The 21,083-nt window shown below is 57.9% G+C and overlaps 1 protein-coding gene across 1 annotated transcript in view; it reads right to left on the bottom strand.

Moving 5' to 3' along the window:
• KCNIP3 (potassium voltage-gated channel interacting protein 3) overlaps positions 1 to 19,587 on the bottom strand; it is a 78,547-nt gene extending 58,960 nt beyond the window's left edge. The window contains exons 1-2 of the mRNA XM_040496664.1: positions 19,455 to 19,587; positions 7,084 to 7,249 (exon numbers count right to left, since the gene is read on the bottom strand). Coding sequence (XP_040352598.1) covers positions 7,084 to 7,249; positions 19,455 to 19,553 — 265 coding nt within the window. The 5' untranslated portion in view covers positions 19,554 to 19,587. The remainder of the gene's footprint in view (positions 1 to 7,083; positions 7,250 to 19,454) is intronic.
• Between the last annotated feature and the right edge of the window lie 1,496 nt (positions 19,588 to 21,083).

The raw sequence follows: 21,083 nt of genomic DNA on the forward strand, positions 1-21,083 counted from the left end.
GTGGTAATGTGCCCACCTTAAAAAAAAACTATCACTCCCCCACCTCCCTTGCAGTCAAGGTGGCTCAGTTGTGGCCAGTGAAATACAGGCATGCATCTTCCAGAGATTTCTATGAGAGTGTTGCTTTCCTGATGTAGGCACTACCGTTTCCTCCTTCCACCCAATTTCTCCTTCCTCTTGCCTAGAACGAAGGCCATGATAGCTGGAGCCAAAGCAACTACCTTGTGGCTGTGAGGGAAAGGACAAAAACAAAAACAAACAAACAACCCCCACAAAACACAAAGAGCCCCAGAGACCTTGATTCTGACATCCCCAAGCTGCTAAACTGAGTGCCAGCCACTGCTTGGCCCAGATTTCTCATATCTCTGTCTACATTAAGCCACTGTTATTTGGGGTTTCTGTTATATGCAGGGACAGCCAAGTCAAAACATTCCCTCCAAAGTGAAAGATGAACTTGCACCTTGCCCTCCCAGCGGGTGAAAGGAGGTGCAGTGTTGGATGGGCCTTCCTGGGTACCGCAGGTCAGCGTGCCGTGGCAGACCGTGTGCTTGGCTGACAGTAAGCCATGGCTGCGCAGCGGCTCAGGCTGCCTGATGACCCTGCGCGCTCACTGGCACACGCTGGGTTTAAGGCAAGGTGGCTTGCTCCGCAAGGCCAAGCGCAGGCCCCTGTAGGAGCGTTCCGTGCTCTCCTCGGGGTTTCGAGCAAAGCCCTGTTTTCTTTGGCAAAGATCTTTTGACATGCAGCTGGCGGCTCGCTACTGGGCTCGCATGGACACAGAGGACGTGCCGGAGGGACACCAGGTGGCCGTGGACCTCCGTGCCCATCAGGAGCTGAGAATCGACCTCTCCCCCAGCTCGGAAGGCCTGTGTGCGTGCAGCGTTCCATCACCACGTGCAGGTGCTATGTCGCTATGCCTGAGCGCAGGGTCGGAGGGTCTGGAAGGCCCAGGCAAGTGTGTACGAAGTGACTCAGGTCCCCCTGGGGCCTGCTGCTCGGCCAGCTTCCCCTCAATCCACACCAGTGGCCCCGCGAGGCGTCCCTAAGGCCATCTGAAGAGGAAGAACGTTCACACGTAATTTCTAGACGGAGCTGCGAGAAATGCTGGCCGCAACTCGAGGCTGACCTGGTGGCCCACTCAGCAGGGAAGGGTGACGGGGAAGGGAAATCTTTGTGGCGGGCAGACTGTTGAATACAACTGCTTGCCCACACTGCCTGGAAGAAGAGATGGCCTGAGCATCATCGCTCATGGGCGGTTGCTAACCATTTGTTCCGGGATCAGGGAGGAGAAGGAAAGGAGATGCCAGGAGGGGTGACTGTTCTCCAAAGGGCGCCCAGACCCGAGAAGGAGCTCAGTAGTCAGGTGGACAAGATGGCCTGTCGGCCCGTATTCCTTGCTGCCTGGCACTGCTCACCAGCAAAGTGCCGTGTGGACTAAGATTACTTATGGGTTCAATACAAGAACTTCTCACCAGGCCGATGTGGCTACAGCCGTCGCCAAGCACCCAGCCTGCCAGCAAGGTGACAAGCCAGCCACCAGCCAGCAGGTCGGCTACATCGCGTCCCCCGCATCCTGGCAGGGACAAACCACTTATCCTCTCTGGAGCGGACACTCATTCTGCGCATGGACCTTCCCTCCTGCCCGCCCTGCTTCTGCCAACACCATCACCCCTCACAGTGTCCCACACACCATCGTCACTGACCAAGGGACTCATCTGACAACAAAGAAGTGTGGCCAAAGGCCAGCGTTTGCATGACTTGCTGACCTTATCCGGTTGCCCAGTCCCCGGAGCCGCTGGCCTCACCGAACAGTGGAAGAGGCCACGGCAGACCCGGTCCCGGCACCTGCCACGCGGTTATGCAGATGCTGTCCCGTCAGATGCTGGACGTGCTACCGAATATGCTGCTTCTCCGGCAGAGCTACGGATCCAGAAGCCAAGGGAAATGGTACCAGTGGGTCCTCACGCCCCCTTGCTGCATTTTTGTTTCTCATCGCCAATACTCTGGGCTCTGGGTTAGAGGTGTTGGATCCCAAATCAAGAATGCTTCCTTAAGGGGCGCCTGGGTGGCGCAGTCGGTTAAACGTCCGACTTCAGCCAGGTCACGATCTCGCGGTCCGTGAGTTCGAGCCCCGCGTCAGGCTCTGGGCTGATGGCTCGGAGCCTGGAGCCTGTTTCCGATTCTGTGTCTCCCTCTCTCTCTGCCCCTCCCCCGTTCATGTTCTGTCTCTCTCTGTCCCAAAAATAAATAAACGTTGAAAAAAAAATTTTTTAAGAATGCTTCCTTAAAGGGAAACACCAGTGGACCCGCTGGACCGGAGGCTGAGGCTGCCACCTATCTGGAGCTCCCCACACCACTTAGACCAACTGACATAGTGGGTGTTGGGTGGGCAAATGATCCTGATCATGCAGGGGAGAAGGTTCTACAGCTGCACGAGGTGGGGGAGGGGAGCGCTAGGTCTGAAATCGAGTGAATTCTCCAGGGACTTGATTAATACTGCCAAACACAGGGATAAAAGTTAGTGGGGTGTTATAGGCAGGAAGGTCAAGAGCTCAGGTCGCCTCAGGGATGAGGGTTTGGATCAGTCCACAAGGACTCTTAACTGGGGCCTCTGTGGTGGTTTTCAGACTGTTACAAATTTCCTACAACAACTCCGTGCAGAGGTAGTCTGTTTCCCTTTCCCTCAAATCTGGGCTGAGCTGGGGACTTGTTTTGACCAATAACATTCAGTGGAAATGATGCTATGTGAGTTCTGGAGCCTAGGCCTCAAGAACCTTTCTGTCTTTTTATATTGGAACAGCCCCATTCAGAAGCCAGCCCCCTTGTACACTGAGACCACCGTGTGGTGAGGAAGCCTCAGCAGCCCTGGAGAGGTGGACGGGCACTGAGGTACCACATGTGAGTGGAACCTTCTTGGCCCAGCCCAACCACCAGCTAAACAAAGGCAAGTGAATCGTCACAATCAATGCCATGTGGAGTAGAAGCGCCATCCAGCGGAGGCCCGCCTTCATGCCTCACCCACAGAAATGAGAGAAAACAAAATGGCGGGATTTGGGGCTATTTTGTTGGGTGACAAAAGGGTAACTGAAACATCCCTCTCTCAACTTGGGGTTTGGACTCAACACACTCTCTCCAGAGAAATCCTCTTCGCCAATCATCTCCCCCGCAGACTCCAACCACTCAACTTTCCATACCTTTGATGAGGGTGAAGGCTTCAAGAGCCACGTGGCCAGTTTCCAGATTAATTCCTGGCATCTCAGTTGGAAACACAATGTTGTGCATATCTTGGTGCTTCAAACACATTAAAATTCTGTCAGCACATATTTAGATATCCTTATAGATTACAGATAAATCAATTTACTTTTTTTGTCCTCGGGTCTGTCTACCACCACTCCATTTATCGGGGTACCAGTGGTGATGGCAGCTTTATGACTTTACATGGGCTTGACAGAGGCAGAAGTGTGTACCCAGAGATGAACACAATGGCTGAGTTGGGTCTCCACTTTGGAGGAGGGGGCAGGAGTGTGTCCGTTTGCGTGAGGAACGGTTACACGTATCACACAGGCGCATGTGGCTGCCTCTCCAGTGTCCCTACCAGAACGACAAGGGACGTGGGGGCATTCCCCGGAGTGGCAGGCAGGGCCCTGGCCTCGCCACATCCAGGTCTCCTCCTCTGGTCTTCTAGAGTTTCTGTGAACTTCCCACCGGTCTAGAGTAAATGCCTCTCTGGACAAAACGGGCCAGCCTGGGCTCGGTGGTCTGTGGCCAAGACCCCAGGTTATTCTGTGGGTGGTATTACTGTGACAGTTTTACAGTTGAAGAATCCCAGTCCTACTGCCCTCATGGGGAGCCACACTTGAGGAACGGGTCTATCCAGTTGGTAGCCTAGCCCAGCTCCTGGAAGGTTGTTCTGGTATCCTGACAGGAAGGATGTTTAGATGCTGTGGAGACATGCAGAGCAGAGAGCAGGTCAGAGTCCCAGAGCCCTCTGGTCCCTGAGGACGAGCCCCCCAGTATTGGTGAGGGGCACACTTTTCAGCTGGGGACGGGGGCTCCTCCATGCTGCCTGCCCTGTGCTCCCGGACTCCCGGGCCCATCTCAGAGGCCACCACTGCAGGCTCCCTCCCGACTCCACACGGGGGCCTCCACAAACCAGGAAGGACAGACGGCCCGGCACGATGGCAGCTGGTCTAGCCCTTGCCCTCTTGACTCCTGGCCCCTGAGTGCCACCCCCTCCTTGACACGGTGGCCTAAGCCTCAGGCACATCCCTATGTTTTACTGGGCCTTGGCTTCTCCCCGCAAGCTGCCCCAGAAATGTGTCTCTGACCTGCTTCTTCTGAGTGGAAAAACCCCTGACAACAAGGGTGCAGTGTCTTGGCCTTGTGGCCGCTTTCCACGGGCACCCGCTGCCCAGGACACCGCGGCTGGGCCCTGCTGAGCTCAGGGGCCAGGCAACACTGAGCGACGCCTATTGTTCTCTGCACCCAGAGCCCGTGAAGTCTCCTGAAGGAGCAGAAGCGTCTCACTTCTGCACAGTTTAGCATTTCACATGCACACGAAACCCTCAGTGTGACCGACCCAGTAGTGGCATCCTGGAGGGGCGCACAGAGGGCGTATTTGGACTAAGGAGCTTGGGGCCGGGAGCTACGCCTAGTGGAGACAAGGGGTCCCCGAGAGAGAAAAGATACAGAAGACACACATCAGGGTGGGCATCCTGCCTGGAGCACAGGGAAGAAGCTCCAGAACCCTCGCTCAGCCCCTAATATCCTGTGACCTGCGGAGTCACGTGACCTCCCTGAGTTTCAACCGACTTTCGTAAAAAAACGAGGCGTCCGCAGCGCCTTCCTCACACAAGGAAATAGGATCTTGTTTTTGCACGTTTCACATACCCTCGGAGCGCCTGGCGTGGTGTCTGATAAACAGGTTCACGCAGGGGAAGGCACCAGGCTGGGCCTGAGCCATGGGTGGGGCCCCGGCCCGGCTCCACTCCCCTCCACCCCCCCCCCCCCCCCCCCCCCCCCCCCCGCCCCGCCCCCCCTGCTCGCGGCTATGACAAGTCTTTAGCAAACACATCCTGACAGCTCAGCACAGCAATTAACCTGAAAGACCCTGGCCTCCAGGAACCCGCCCGCCCCGAGCTAAAGGTGGGACCTGTGGGTGCGGCCCTCTCAGCCCCTCTCCTTGTGACCTTGAACACACCAAGCCCGCCTCCAAGCTTGCTTTTCTCCATGCCCACCCACACTCATGGGTGCAAAAAGCCTCAGCCGGGAGGTGGCACATCACACTCCAGCCTGATGCTTCATGCCTCCAAATTGCAAGTTGGAGATGGGGCCCAGCAGGCGTGAAGCCCCGGGGCGAGGTGGGGGAGCTGGATGGAGAGGATCAGGGAGGGAGAGACACCGAGGTGCTGGTCTTGTGCTATGCCAAGAAAAGCCTGGAGGGGGCGCCTGGCTGGCTCAGTTGGTAGAACATGCAACTCTTGAACTGGGGTGGGGATCAGGGGTCGTGAGTTTCAGCCCCGCCTTGGGTGTGGAGCCTACTTAAAAAAAAAAAAAAAAAAAAAAAAAAGAGAAGCCTGGGGTGTAAGGCCAGTAGGGCCTTTGAACCTCAAGCAACACAAGCCGTGTCAGTGGGAGCAGACCGACCCCGCGGGTGCACACAGCTGGCCACACGGCAGCGCCCCGGCTCACCTCTGCCCTTGTTTTCCATCCCGACAGAAAATGGAGTTGTTTTTGCCCTGCTGCAGAACAGACAGCACTACAACGATGCGAGCTTCCCAGGTGAGCTGTTTGCATGAACTTTCGGCGACTTCACGTTTCTGCACGTGCAAAAACCTATCCTCCCATCGTGGCCCCGAGAAGTTGGGGAGCACACGTGGACCCCACCTCTGTATTCACGTGCACTCGTGCTTCTGTGAAAGGCCTGAGCGCGGAAGGGGGGGGAGGGGGAGGGCCGGAGGCAGATGGCAGCAAGCAGCACAGATGGGCAGGGGCTCTGGGGGCAGCGGAAGGGAGGGGCTGGGCCCGTGCCGGGAGCACCCTGAGTGGGGTTGCGGGTAACGGACGGGGGCCTGGTAAGTGGCAGCCCCTTCCCCTCACACACTCCGTGGAGGTGACCGCCAGCCGCTTTGCCTGCTACAGACCTGGGCCATCCCCTCCCCTCTCCTCCCATCAAGCCTGGGAGCCTGAGGCCATGATCGACGCCCATTCTCCCGTCAGAGGGACTGAGGCTCCCCGGAAATCACGCAGAGAGGGCTGTCGGGGCTCAAGTCTGCCCTTTTCCTTAAAGGCAAAGCGGCAGACTCTGCTGCACGCCTCGTGCCTGTGATCACACGCGTGTGGGTGTGCACGCGTGGCTGCGAGGGGTGTGTGTGTGCGCCCACATGTGCATGGGGGGGGCGCAGGCTTGTGTGTGGCGGCGGCACAGGTGTGTTGGTCGGTGTGCACCGTGTGGTGGGTGCGCCCGTCCGTGTGAGGGCACGAGGGGCTGCGTGAGGACACCTCCGCGTCTCTTGCTCTGTCACGCTCAGCAAACATCAAATATCACCACGGGCAAGCGCCAGGCAGCCTTTTGCTGCGTTCCCTCAGGCCCCCCGGGGGGGGGCCCCCCCCCCCCCCCCCCCCAGTGAAGAGCCGGCCCCAGCCCCTGGGGTGCACTGGGCAGGACCAAAGAGGGGCTGGGGCGGGGCCTCCTCCTCACTGGGCCTCCTCACTCATTGCCGCCCATCCTTTTCACAGAGGACTTAGGAAGGACGCCTGAGCAGCCCAAGGTTACCCGCTGAGCGTGGGCAGGGCGAGCTGGGCCTGTCAGACTCCGACGCCTGGCTCTACCTTCCCAGTGACCTCGGTGGAATACCCCAGCGTGGTCCCGATCCTCTGTCGCCCTCTCCACGGGTCCTGCTTTGAGCTCAGTGCCTTGCTTGGATTGACGGGGAAAAAGCACGAATGAACGGAAAGCACCATCTCCCAATCTAGGCAGAGGTTGGGGTCCCAGGGTGGTCTGAGCCCTCGGATAGAACAGAGCGCACAACAGATGCCCCACCCCCCCCCCCGCCCTCCCTCCCAGCCTGCCCCAGCCCCTACCTGAGCCCTGTGGGGCCGCACTGGACAGGATCCACTTGACCAGGCAACACCGCATCAGGGCCTGGCGGGTGAGCCGGGGCCTCTGCCACTTGACGCCCTCCTTCTTGCTTAGCGGTGTGCGCCCGGGATCCCCCAGGAGGCTGCCATCTGACACCTTCATCACTTCCTGCAGCAGGAACAGGCAGAGCAGCCCTGAGCCCTTGCTCACTGAGAGGACCTCTGGGCCAGCCCCAGCCTCCCGGGCAAGGTCGACCTTAACTCCGCCAGCGTCTTGACCTCCAGGCGTGCATGCCCAGAGGTCCCAGCTCAGCTGGAGAGTTCCCAGGGCACTGCTGACCCTGGTACTGGTCGTCCCCTGCCCCCCTCTCTCCAGGAGCTCTCAGCCGCTGCAAGCCAGAGGCAGCTTCAGGCACATACAGTGTCCACGAGAAAAGCAGCCCGGGTGCTCCAGGATGACGGCATGACATCCAAGGCCGTTCTAGGGCTTTGGGCGCTGTGTGCCTCCTATGCACAGTCCCCTTTGGCCACACCCATCTACTCGGGGAAGACACCACTCTTCCCCATGTTGGCACAGCCCAATGAGCCCCACCCCCACCTCAAGAGCCAGCTACCAAGTCACCTCTCCCAGGCAGCCCCCCAGCTTCTAAAACTCGGGGATCTGGCCCGTCCTTGTAGTCTAGTTCCCTAACAACATGGCTGTGCCGTGACAACTCGCTGAAGGAACTCCCGGACGAGGGCAGGGCTGGGCGTTTCCCTACTCTGCACCCTGGCCTGGCATATAGTGGGGCCCCCAGAAGGAGGGAGGTGAGGATCCACATTCGCTCACCAAGCCCCCCATCCTGGCACAGGCCTGGTTGCCAGAGACCATCGTCCAAAAGCCCTCAATGGACTAGAGCCCAGAGACGGGAGTGGATCCATGCAAAGTCACACAGCCAAGTCAGGTTTCCTCGCTTGGCTCCTGAGCCCTTCATCTTTTTCACCTCGAGGCAAGCAGAGGTTGAAAGGAGAGCCGGGCGATCTCCCCCGTGAGGGGGCACATCGATGGAGCCCTCTACTCCAAGCTGTGCAGCCGTCGAAAGAAGCAACTCGAACAGGTCTGGAGGAACCCTAGAGCGGGGAGCCATGGAGGGAATGCTGGGAAGTGGGCTCCTTGTCGTGTGCGGCAAGGGACGGTGGCCATGGTGGCCCCTCCGGACATCTGCTGGGACTAGTTTGCTGCCTTTGTGAGATGCCCTCCTGCTTGGGATGGCTGTGCCACGGGTGCGGCCTGGCCCATTGGGCCGCTGCCATAGGTAGCCCCCAGGTTCACTCTGCCCATGACGCATGGCCTGAGTGCCAGTTGTGGGAGGAATCGCCCCTGGGTGGGCACTAGTTCTGAGCCGGTGGCCAGGACAATGGCCACTGGGGTGGCGAGTTGGTGATATCCTTCCAGGGTCATGGAATTTCACGCGTGGTACCTTTGGACGGTCCTGAAAAGTATGTGTCTCCCCAAATAAACAGATGTGCAACTGGCCAAGTTCTGCAGACACAGGGCCCCACACGGCCCCTGCATTGGTCAGCTGTCAGGAGTAAGAAGCAGAGACTGACCCAGGCTGATGATAACTGGAAAGGAATCAGCAGTGGGAGGGAGGGGGGAGGGTTCCAGGCCAACCACAGTCCCCCCAGAAAGGACAGAGGGCAAGGCGTGGAAGACAAACCAGAGCAAAGAGCAAGCAAAGGGACAGCCAGACCTCAACCACAGTCACCCCCTGGAAGAGGGCAGCCAGGTCAGCCAGAGCACGTCTGCCTCTGCTGCTGAATACACTGGCCCCTGCTGCTGGCCCCCCCAGCCCAGAGGCTCTGGGCCTGGGACCCCCCACTGGCCTCATGGCACTGCTGCCCCTAGGACCTGGAGGCTGCTGTGGGGGGCCTTCTCAGCTGGGTCGCTAGTTCAAGGTCAGGAGTGGAGGAATCTGACTGTCCCAGCCCAGATCGAATGCCTAATCTCTGGCTACGAGAGGAGCCAGGAAAGCAAGCATCTGGACCTTATGCCTCTCTCATGTCCTCAGCAGGGGCTTTCCTGAACAAGAGGTAGAAGAAAGCCCCCACAAATGTCCCCTAAACTGTGGAGCTTGTGCAAACGCCCAGGTGAGGGGAAGGGGTGTGCTGCATTCTCCAGTTAGGCAGGAGAACCCTCCAGGGGCTGGGTAGGCTCAGAGCTCCAGGAGACCCGTTCATATTTAGGGCTGGACAGTCTGCCTCCCGGCCAGCTTTCGATGAAGTGGCCTGCCTAGACAGGGTGACATCCACACCCCTTATCCTGATTTCTGGAGCCTTCCCAGTTGCAAGTGCCGTCTCTTTTAGTCACCCTCCAAGCCACCTCCCCAACACCCATGCTCAGCAACGCCCCCTACATTTCCTTCCCTACTCCAAGGCTTGCCCTGGCAGTGAGAGGGGTCAGTGGTGCCCAGAGCCGCAGCAAGGGTGAGCACACACCATCCTGGTGGGGCAGAAAGAGGGCGTGACAGAGGTCCCCAGAGGTCTCCCAGTGCCAGGGATGCTGCGGGAGGTCCCCTGTATGCACATGCACATGCCCATGTACACACAGGTCCTGCCCAGGCTGTGTCAGAGAAGCATCCTCTCCATTATTAATGATCTTATTCAGGAGAGAAATGGCCTCAATGAATAAAGTCTTTATTTCAGTCCGGGAGCGGGGAGGGGGCAGATTGGCAGCTGGTGTTTGGTTACTTCATGAATTCTTTGCTGTAGGCTCTGCAGCTGGGGTCAGCGGAGAACGTCAGAAGGAAACACTGCAGCGAGAGCATCAGAGCCTCTGTTGGCATCAGGAGCTACCTGCTGGGACCCCCTCTGTCTCAGGACAGTGCTGGTGCTGGCTTCTCATGAGCCCCCCGCTAGTCACGGGGATTCTGTCCTGCAGCCCAGGCCTAATGTGGGAGAGATGCAGCCTGGGGCCCAGGGTTCTGTCCTCCAGGGAAGGCTGGGAGGGCCACAGGCGGGGCTGAGACCTCCCTTTGTGCATTTCATTCTGGGCCTCGGGGTCATGAAAATCCCACGAGGTTGGCAACGCCACTCCTGTCTTAAAGATGAAGAAACTGGGGCGCCTGGGTGGCTCAGTCTGTCCAGCGTCTGACTTTGGTTCGGGTCGTGATCTCGTGGTTCGTGAGTTCGAGCCCCGCGTCGGGCTCTGTGCTGTCAGCACGGTGCCCGCTTGGATCCTCTGTCTCCCTCGCTCTCTGCCTCCCCTGCTTGCACGCTCTCTCTCCTCTCTCTCTCTTTTCTCAAAAAATAAACATTTTTTAAAAACAAAAATAAAGATGAAGAAACTAAGTCCAGCAGAAGTTTGGGGGCATGCCAGGGCCACACTGTCCTTGGGGTATCTTCGTATTGGTCACAGGCTGTACTGCTCAGGCTTCCTGGGGTCGGGCCCTGGAGGGCCTTGGAAGTTGGGGAGGGATTCCCAAGCCACCTCACCATGTCAGACTAAGTCTGTGAATGTCCCGATGCCCTCCTGGACTGAGGAGCCCCAGTGTGTGTGTTCTCCCTGGTGCAGAGAGTTGGGGACAAGAGTGGCAGGAGCCCTGTCCCCTGAGCCTGTGCCCTGAGCCCTGCTTAGGAGGGAGGAGCCCTATGATGGCCTTCCCCTGTGAAGTGGCTGAGGGGTCCTCGCAAGGAAGAGAGGAGGGGCCCACAGTTACTGAGACAGGGTATGGCCACAGGCCGTGGACTGAGCCCATCAGACCTTGGGGGAGGGCAGGAGGAGGGACAAATGACCCAAGTGACCGCAGGCCATCCCCATGAATCTTTGACACCTGTCTGGGAGAGGGTCCGACCGGGCTGTCAAGAAAGTTAATGGCCACCCTGGGATCTGGAAGCTCTCAGGCACAGAAGAGAGGGAGCCCTGAGAGGGGACATATTACCACCCTTACCCCCAAGCTGCCTCTGTGCTAAGAGGTGACAGAATTGAGGAGAGCTGAGTCAGTGAGGAAACTCCAACACAAATTCAATCCCCTCCCACCCCTGCTAAGGAACCACCCCCCTCCCCCGTGGCTTCTGCTGCATTTCACACAAAACCCCAGTGCCTTGGGCCTGCCTCCAAAGCCCTACTCAGGCCCGAGCCCTGACTGCCCCTGGACTTCCTGTCTCATCTGCCCACCGCCAGCCTCACCGTGCTCTGTGCTCTTTACACATACAGGGCAAGTTCGCACACCACCTTCGCACCGCTGGCCCCTCCACCTGCACCTTCTATCCAGGATCTCCCCATATTATGTCTCACAACCACACGTGATTCTTCAGTGACGTCAGTAAAGCTTCAATTGAAAAATATTGCCATATACACAAAAGAGAATACATATATATGTGCGTGTGTGTGTGTGTGTGTGTGTGTGTGTGTGTGTACGAAAAGCTCAAGAAATATTCACAAATGACTGGGGTGAAAGTCCCCTCGTGCTCTTCATAATTCACATGAGAATTTCTCTCTTCCCACTCTTCTTGATCCTGGCATCATTTCCATAGGGGACAGAGCCATCCCTCCATCCTCCATGGGCCCCAAGGGGTGGCCAGGATTGGGTGACAGGGACCAATGAAGCCAGAAGACCTGTGCCCCGAAGTCACACAGAGTCCCCAGTGGCACATCTAGCACATGTGGGTGTTCTGGGCCACATCCCAGAAATGGCCCTAGGCTGGCCCTAAGCTGACCCTGGGGACCTCAACCTAATTTGAAGTCCACAGGGTCCCTCAAGGGCAGAGACCACAGGTGGGCAGGGTCATTCCCTGACAACTCCGCGCTGAGACTCACAGCTCCTGTCCAGCCAGATGGGTCAGGAGCAGGTCTTAGCTCACTTCCAAGTCCAAGTCTGTGAAGAGCAAGGGAGGGACAGAGAGAACATCAAGCTGGCCATGTACTTGCTACGGGCCAGGCACTGGGTTTGTGTAGAGACTCGTACTTGATGCTCACATCAACCTATTGAGGTTCCTTAGACCCTCCTCCAGATCACCCCGCTGAAGGCCACGTCCCATAATAGGCTCTTTCTCACACCTTCTTACCAAGCTTGCCTGGCTCCCTGCGGTGTGTGTGTGTTCTCTCGCTCAAGGTCAATGAGGAGTCAACCTAACTGTTCAACTTGTCCTGGTGGCTCTGGCTGGAGGTCCCGGGTTCCAGGGGGTGGGGCTGTGCCATTGGGCACCTGGGAGAGGCTTCCCTCTGGTTTGGGAGATGTCTTAGACTCTGGGAACCCAGACCGCCCCTCTACCTTTACCTCCTTTTTTATAGAGATGAGGTGTGGCTCCAGCTCAGAGTCCCAGCAGGCCATGGGGATGGGTGGGGGTGGGGAGTGGAATTCGGTGCTGTTGTTTCATGGCAATGTTATGGTTACCTTCTACTTCATCAACAGCTACCCTCTTTCCATTTACAATAACTATTTCAAGATCCCCCTCAAGGGGAGCCTAGGTGGCTCCGTGGGTTGAGCATCTGACTTCCGCTCAGGTCATGATCTCGCAGTTCATGAGTCTGAGCCCTGCATCGGGCTCTGCTCTGACAGCACACAGCCTGGTTAGGATTCTCTCTCTCCCTCTCTCTCTGCCTCTTCCCTGCTGGCTTGTGCACGCACACACTCTCTCTCAAAAAATAAACATTTTTAAAATAATCATTTTATATTAACTATATATTGAAATGATAATATTTACACTGGGTTCAATAACATACATTAAAAATAATTGCACTTTTTAAAGAAAACTTTCTTTAATGTGCTGACCTGAACATTTAACACAAACCTGTGGCTCACGCTACGTTCCCATTGGCTAACACTGTTCTAGATGGTTCTCAGACCTGCCGGTTGGAAGCTTTGGGACAGCCTCCTCCTGCCAGGGCACACCCTGATCCTAACTCCTCTCTCCTTCTCAAGTCCCAGCTAGGGTCAGTCAGATTTGTTCCAGAGAGGTGGCCCAGTGGAGTATGGAGGAAGGCTGGGGGACAATGAAGGAGGAGGCCAACTTGGGGGGCTGCCCGAGTCCAGGGGAGGAAGAGGGGGTGTTGAGCCAGGCCCAGGCAGTGGAATGGGTTGGGGGGGGTGGATATTAGTGGGTATTTAGGATCTGCTGTAGATGTGGATAGTGGTGGGGGGAGGCGAGGTGACTCCTCAGTAACTATGACACCTATCACCATGGAGACGAAGAAACAGACCGACCCCCTCATGCCTTCCAGCTGCCCCAGAGTGACATCTGGACTTTCCACTAGGAACACCATCACCTGAGAGTTTTCACCACACCACAGAGAGGGGCCAGATCGTTTTAAATAAACTACAAGAACCTGGGCCAGCACATCTCACCTGTGACTCCCCACTCCCTGTGGTCAGCTGCCCTGCTCACTGCCCCGGGCCCAGGGGGCACAGCTTCATCCTGTGGGGGCCCAGCCCATCTGGTCAAGCCACTAGGGGTGCACCCAGGTGAGACCTTGAAGCAACTACTTCTGTCTCCGTGGTTCTCATCAGCTGGGTTCCAGAGAACCCCCGAAGTGAAGCCCAGAGGCGGCTTGGCAGAGGTTGCCTGTGTGCATGGGGAAGCATGTTGGGGAGGGGGGGTTGCATGGCTGGAGGCAAACCCCAGTTAAAACATCCAGGCTCCTTCCCTCCCAGGTCATGTCATACAAGCAAATGCACGGGCGAAAGGCAGACCCCCAAATATTTACAGACATTTATGGATGAGAAATAGCATGAATGGTCACATAAGGAGCACTGGGACCCACCGGATGCTGGCTTAGAAGGCACGCTCAGCCAGGGAGGGGGATGTCAGGGAGGTTAATGTTATTTCAGCCCACCAAGTACATTGGGAAGAGGTCTGCAGTCAGCCAGACAGGAACTTGAATCCCAGGTCCTCACCTCCTGGCTGGGCAGCCCTGGACAAAGTACTTGACCGCGCTGAGCCTCAGTTTCCTCACTGGTAAAATAGGGATAATAATATGCCTTTATAGGACCGTGGGGAAGGTTAAATGAGGGAACATACACAAAACCCCGACAGGAGCACGGTTATCGATAGTCTTCATCCTTCTGATGCTGAGTAAGGTCTGCTGCCCAGGGCAAGGGTCAGGGCCAAGCAATGGCCCAGAGAGATCCAACTTGCTCTGGATGTCCAGAGAGATCCAACTTGCTCTGCTCAGCTGCTGCGCATCAGAATCACCTGGTAGCCTCTCCCACATCTGGCGGCCTGGGGGCCACATTATTTGATTCAGTGGGGCCTGGGCTGCTCTATTTTTTTTTTTTTTTCAGTTTATCTATTTATTTCGAGAGAGACAGAGACAGCGCCAGTGGGGGAGGGGCAGAGAGAGAGGGAGCAAGAGAAAGTCCCAAGCAGACTCAGTGATATCAGTGCAGAGCCGGATGCGGGGCTCGAACCCACGAAGGAACGGGCAGATCATGACCTCAGCTGAAACCAAGAATCTGACGCTTAAGCTTAACCAACTGAGCCATCCAGGCGCCCCTGGGCTGCTCTATTTTTATAAAGCTCCTCAGTAGATTTGACAGTGCAGCCAAGATTTAGAGGGCTCATCGCACCAAATGGGAAGTTCTAGACCTTGTCTGTGGGAGGAAGGGCTCTCAGGTTCTCAATCTCCCTCCCCGCCTCCCTCCTAAGGGAGGCTGCCTCAGGGCCAAAGTCTGGGTCAGCTGGGGGGATACGGAGAGTTGCTCAGATGTGGGGCTGATTGCCCCCCCGCCCCCAACCCTGTCCTGGGGACAGCAGCGCAGGCGGCTCACTGAGCAACCACTCCTCATTGCTTGCTCTATTTCCATCACTTGAGACAGATGGCAGGAAATGGCGGTGGGCGTCGTGTCGTGCAGGCCCCAGGGATTTGGGGTGGGGAGGCTTTGGGGAGCCTCGATTCTCCACCCACCCCTGGGTACCTACAGATGCAGGCCAGGCAACCAGCCTTGGAGGGGGGAGCTGAGACTGTCCTGAGTCCCTGCCAACACTTGCACACGCACGCACGCACGCACTGGAGCAGGGGAGGGGAGGGCTGGGTCGTCCCTGCCCTTCCTCTGATGGCTGCCACCTGGGCTAGGACACAAGCTCCCCACCTGACCCTTGCTGTGTAGGCAATGAGGGTGTCCCATTAACTCAGGGTGGACTTGACCTGATCACTGACAGCATTCTCCTGCTGGAGTGCCCTTCCCAGGCTCTGCTTGGGATTCAGAAAATAGTAACATTGACACTCCAACCATTTATGGAGCTCTTGCTATATGCCCGGGCTGTGCTAAACAGGCTGGTGTAGGATCTCATTTATCTAGGAGGTGGATGATATTTCCTGCAAGAAAATGAGGAGACCATGGCACAGAGCAGCTAACTAACTTGTCCAAGGACGCACAGCTAATGCATGAAGGGGCTGGATATGAGCCCAGATCTTCCTGATGCAGAGCCAGGTTAACAGCCAATAAGGTGCAGCCATGTTATCGCCCCAGGCCACCATCGTCTCCTGGCCAGGGCCCTTTGAATACCAAATAGTGGAGACGGGGCTCTGTTCTGTAACAAGCCAGTGGGCATATGTGTGTACATATGGGATGGGGCATGAGATCTGCCTCCTGACGCTTTTGCTAGTGTCCCCCCCCCCCCCCCGACCTTTACCCCCAGCCTCCACTGGGCAGCACAAGGTACCGACCTCGGGGGAGGGCCCAGCACAGGCTATGAGTGTATCTAGGCCCAAATGGGGAGACTGAACCTCAGAGAGGGGACGGACCCCGCCCAAGCTCACAGGGTCAATTGGGTGGAGTTGGCCATAGAGTGCCCATCTTGAGAGAGGATCTTAAAACAGAGTCAGGGTGGGCTGGGCACAGGGGCATTGGCACCAGCAGCAGGTGGACTCGGGTTTACCCCTTGCTTGCCCTGGAGGTGCGTGCCAAGGGGCGGGGGCAGAGCTGGAGATGAGGCCAGTGAAGACCCGTGTGGGCTTTGCCTGGCTGAGCACGGCACAGGCCCATGCCTTTGGGGTCGGCGGGGGGGAGGGGGGGTGCTGGACAGAGACCTGAGGCAGGAGACCAGAGAGGAGAGGCTGGGCCAACTGGGAGGTGGGACAGGCCCCCTCTCGGCTGTCCCGCCAAAGCTCAGCTTAGTTCCCCTTCTCCAACTCTGGCACCTGCCAGCCCCCTTGGTTCTCTCCCTGTCATGTGGCTGCTTTGTGGCACTCTAGGAGGGGGGCTGATCGCAGCTGACAGGTGCACCTGTTCAAGGGAAACATCAGTCAGCTGGGGATGGGGAGCTGGGTGGGGGCACAGTACACAGCGACTTACCCCCCACTATGCCCTCCTTCCTGTCCTGTTTCCTTCCTGCCCTTTGTCTGGAGGACCAGCTAAGAGGACTTGCCAAGTTCTCTCTCCTCTTCTTTCTTTGCCTTGGAAACTAAGGTTGCCCTTCTCCCTCACAGAGGCCACATTCAGGGCTCCACAGCTGCTCCTGGGCGTCACCAGAGATGCCTTGGAGTGGGGTAGGGAGAGCAGATGGGCCCCACGCCAGCCTGAATCAGCTGAGCACCTCCCACTCCTGTGGAAGATTTTGATAAGAAAAGGGATCCTGATTTCGAAAGATTGGGATCCTTTCCTTTGCAGTTCTGGATCTGCAGCCCGGAAAGGGACCTAGGGCTGGCTCAAGGTCACATGGCTAAACCAGGGGACGTGGCCAGGGGTGGGGTCTGGCTTGTGTGCTCACTGAAGTTTTCAGAAGTAACAATGGGCCACAAACCCATGGAGCCAGCCCCCAGCTGGGATGGGGCACTCCCCCAGCTTCCTGCTTACAAGAATGCCACTCTCCCTTTGTAGTCTTTTCCCAGGACGTCCCCAGCCCTCCCACCAAGCCCTAGGGAACTAGGCTTTGGAGTAAGAGGGAGCAGGATTCAAATTCCAGCTATAACACATTTCAGCTTGCAATCTAGGGCAGGCCTCAGTCTCCTCATCTATAAAGTGGGTACAATACCAAGAGCTACCTTGTGGGCTGCACGGGGGTCCAGGGAGATAATGCAGGTGCAGGCCCTGCTGGAGAGGCCAGGCAGGGAGAAGCCGCCACCTCAGCGATCCTGCCCCTCAACCCTGCCCTTCTCTCAGACTCCACCTGGGCAACAGGGGCACTTCGCACCCTATCTCAATTCGGGGCTTTGATCTCTATCTTTGAAAGTGGGTGAGCAAATTCGGGCCCACCTCCCGTAAGTGGCCTGCAAGAAGGTTGGAAGCTGGGCAGATAGCTGTTCCTATTGCATAGGCCGGGCCACGAAGACATCACTCCCTGAAAACCTAGGACGGCAGCTCGTGCCTGCCACGGGAGACCCTGTGGTTCTGTTTGTTCCTTTCCCCTAAGAGCTCACGGGGTTCACGCTGCACAGGCTGCTCCCCTCTCTGAGCCTCAGTGTCTGCAGAAGGGGAAGGGGCAGTGCCTGCCCCCCTGGGGCGTCGTAAGGATCCACAAAGGACTGGGTAGTGCATGGAGAGGCTAAGGGACCCATGGGGTGTTATTGGGGGCAGCCACTGACCATGACTGACAGGCAGCTGAGGGCAAAGGAGTCGGGCCAACACCAGCCTGTGCTCTGAACTGCGGTCCCGGCTAGAGAGGAAGATTATTTTCCCCAGTCCCCCTGTTGACCTTGGTGAGGGACTCAGTGGTGGCTTCCCTTGGGACCTCTGTCCCTGCCTGGCACCCGTTCCAGTCTCTGGCCAGGCCATCCACAGGAAGGCCACCGGCAGGCATAAGGCACAGTGAGATCCGCAGGGGCCTGGGAGCCTGCCGGACTCTGCTCACCAGGCAGGGGAAGGGAGGGAGTGACCGCCGGCAGGTAGGGCCAGCAGAGGAAAGGAAGGACTGTCTCCCGTTTGGTGGATGGAGCAGGCTTGCGTGCACCTGTGTGCGGCCTGAGTCTAGAAACCCCTCCCGCTGTGTGCGGGCTGGTCGTGCGTGCAGCACAAGCCAGCTATGGGCGCAGTCACAGGGCACGCTTGTGTGGTGCGTACTATGCCTGCACAGGACCTGTGCTGGCTGTGGCGTGTGTGTGTGGTGAGTGCAGAGCACATATGCCAGTGACAAGGCACTAAGTTTCTCCGCTTTTGCCCCGGAGGCTGCTGGGGGGATCCGCGATGACAGAAGAGAAAGCATCTTTCAACGCGCCCTGTCACCATGCTTGAAGGGTTTCATGTCATCACCGCTGCTGGTCCTCCTGTCGCCCCTGGGAGCTGGATCAGAGAGGCCAGGGGTGGCCCAGGCTCTGGGGAAGTGTGGCCTGGAACTCTGGGCTGCTTGTCCTCATGGGTGAAAGAGAGGCAGGAATCCACCTCTGGGGGGGCGGGGCGGGGGGGGGAGGTGAAGGTCGGGGGAGAGTGCAAGATGTCAACCTTCCTTGCTCACAAGACCCTGATTTTATTTGAGTCATTTTGCCCGTCCTTCTCTCTACTTCCTGCTGCCTACATGTGCTGGCTGGAGCTCCAGCAGCCATGTTGGACTTTAAGGTAACCTCAAGAATGGAAGCCAGTGAGACAGATGGAGCCTGAGTCCCTGCTGGCCGTGGGGTCTCCGTGCCAGCCCTCTGTTGCCTCCCTCTGGACTTGAGCCTGAGAGAGAAACGTGACCAACCCTGTTCAAACCTCTGTTAGTCGGGGTGCTCTGCTATGAGCGGCCAGATCCAAGCCTGACGCCTCTTCCTTCTTCCCAAGCAAGACTGTCCCAAACATGTGAGGAGCTTGTAAGGCATCAGGACAGATTTTTCTGAGTGTGGGATTCTGGGATTCAGCTTGTTTTCCTTTCCCTCCTTCTTCTTCACTTAGTCTTCAGCCTCCCAATACTCTGCGACTAGCTCTTGAGCTCTATCCCAGGCATATTCCTCGCCTGCTCTCTTCCAACCTCCCAGCAGCCCCGCAGAGTGGGAACTATTAGCATGTGTCCCTGTTAGGGGGCTCCTAAGCCCTGCGGGAAGTGGCGTTCATGAATTATTTGAACAATTAAAAGATGTATTCATGCCCCTGCCTTCAAGCCTAGGCCACCCCCTCCCAGCACTCAGCCTTCCCCCACCGGTGGCGAAGGGCTGGGGGCCCAGGCTCAGGGTCAGCGGCCCTGGCACTTGCCCCAGGGACCCAACTGAGCAGGACCAGCCACCTGCCTGACCCCAAGCTCCTCTTCTGTCCAACTTCTATGCCACAATCACCTAAAGCCTCTCCAGTCCACAGGGGGCCCCAGAAGTCTAGCCTCCCAGACAGGACAGCCCAACATTTACTTTTCCAAAAGTGACCCTACAGGGGACAACAGGGCTCGAGGTCAAAGGAGGAAGCACAGCAGGGCTCCCCGGTCCGGGGCCACCCTCGGAAGCCCTCTCTCCCCGCCCCCCTGAGCGAGCCCCCAGCCCCTCCGGCGCCTACCTTCGCCCGCTGCATCCTGGGCGCTGAAGGAAACTGTTGCCGGCCTCCCCTCTTCGCAGCTGAGAACAGGACTGCCGGGCCGGCTGGCAGCTGCCTCATGTTTGCTTGGACCCAGACGTAATTGCTACGGGCGGCTCCTCGCCCGCCCCCTGCCCACCCCTCCCTCCCCGCCTGCTTCTCCCCGCTCCACCCCTTCTGCTCTGCCTCCTGCCTCTCTCAATCCCTCTCCCTCCCTCCCTCCCTCCCTCTCACTCTCTTTCCCGCCCTCCCCCCCTCTCCCCTCTCTCCCTCCCCACCCCTCTCTGATAATTCTCAGTCCCCCCTCCCGGGCTCTCTGTCCCACTCTGGGTGTAAATGGTTCCTAATCCTTCCCTCTGAGCCTGCTGAAGCCCCTTTTGCCTGGCTCTTGGCTCTCCCCTCTGCTCCTGTTGCGAGGCTGGCGTCTCTCTCTCTGCCTCCCCCGCTGTCTATCTCTTTCTCTAACGCACACACCCTCTGCTCCCCTACCTTGGTCACAGGAGGGTGGAGTGGTGGGTGCAGAGAGCCTCCGCTGGGAGCAGAGGGGGGGCGGGAGGAGAGCTCCAGCGCCGACGGGGTGTTGGGCAGGGAGCCTGGAGAGCCTCCCCTAAGGCATTTCCAGAACAGGCCAGCCCCTCCCCTCCCTGCTTCCCCCACACAGAGACAACCTCGGGTCATCTTAGGGGATATGGGCTGCGAAGAGGGATCTGGCTCCACCGAGGCTTGGGGTCTTCCTGGTGCCCCTCCAGCTGCCCTGCAGACATCCTCCGGCCACCCCTGGTGCTGGGGCATCCTTTCTAGGGACATCATTCTGGGTCGCTGGGTTGGAAGTGGCCGCCCTGATGGGGGCTCATCACTGGAACGGGTGACAGTCACCATGACCACATTATGTGGGTCACACACAGGGGTCCTTCCAGCTCTTTCGTGTGTCCCTCCACCTTCAACTGCCTCCCTTTTACCCCACATGGGGCCTTGCAGTGGGGAGCCCTCCTGAGCTCCTTATATTGCCAAGACAGCCTGTCTCTCCAGGGCCTGTCCTCTGTCCCCAGCTGGGTCCGAGGTTGGGACCACATCAGGGAGGCTGGGGGACCTTGCCAGATCTACTGCGAGATGGCGGAAGTGGTGGAAGGGGGTGAGGGTCCCTGAGCTGGGGAGGGGATCCTTCCTGCCCCTCAGGAGGGCAGAGTCCTGGCCACTTGCTCAGTCCCGGGAAACCACCCAGGAGCCAGGTGCCCAAAACCTCCGCCAAGTTTCCCTTTTCTGCACCCCGAGGAGTCAGCCTGTGCCAGTGGTTCCCATGGAAACAGAGCCTGAGACACCCCCCTCCTTTGCAGCATGCATGGGAGCACTTGCCCTCCCTTCTCTTTTTTTCTTTTCCTTTTTTTTTTTTTTTTTTTTTTTTTTAGCCAGCCAATTAGCTCCAACTTTCAGATCCTCTGGGGAGGAAAATAGTCTGGAGCTGTTGACCCACTGAGGCAAGAAAGACTGCTTCCGGCACAGGAGACAGCCCAGGGGTCCTGTCCTGCCGGACAGGTTGGACCTCAGGCCAGGAGCCCCAGGAAGAGGGTGAGAGGCTGTCTGTCAGGGGCCAGGCTCTGTGGGGCCAAGTCC

Source organism: Herpailurus yagouaroundi, unplaced genomic scaffold (genome assembly GCF_014898765.1).
Source record: "Herpailurus yagouaroundi ecotype Mexico unplaced genomic scaffold, PumYag 188, whole genome shotgun sequence".
Taxonomy (NCBI): Eukaryota; Metazoa; Chordata; class Mammalia; order Carnivora; family Felidae; genus Herpailurus; species Herpailurus yagouaroundi.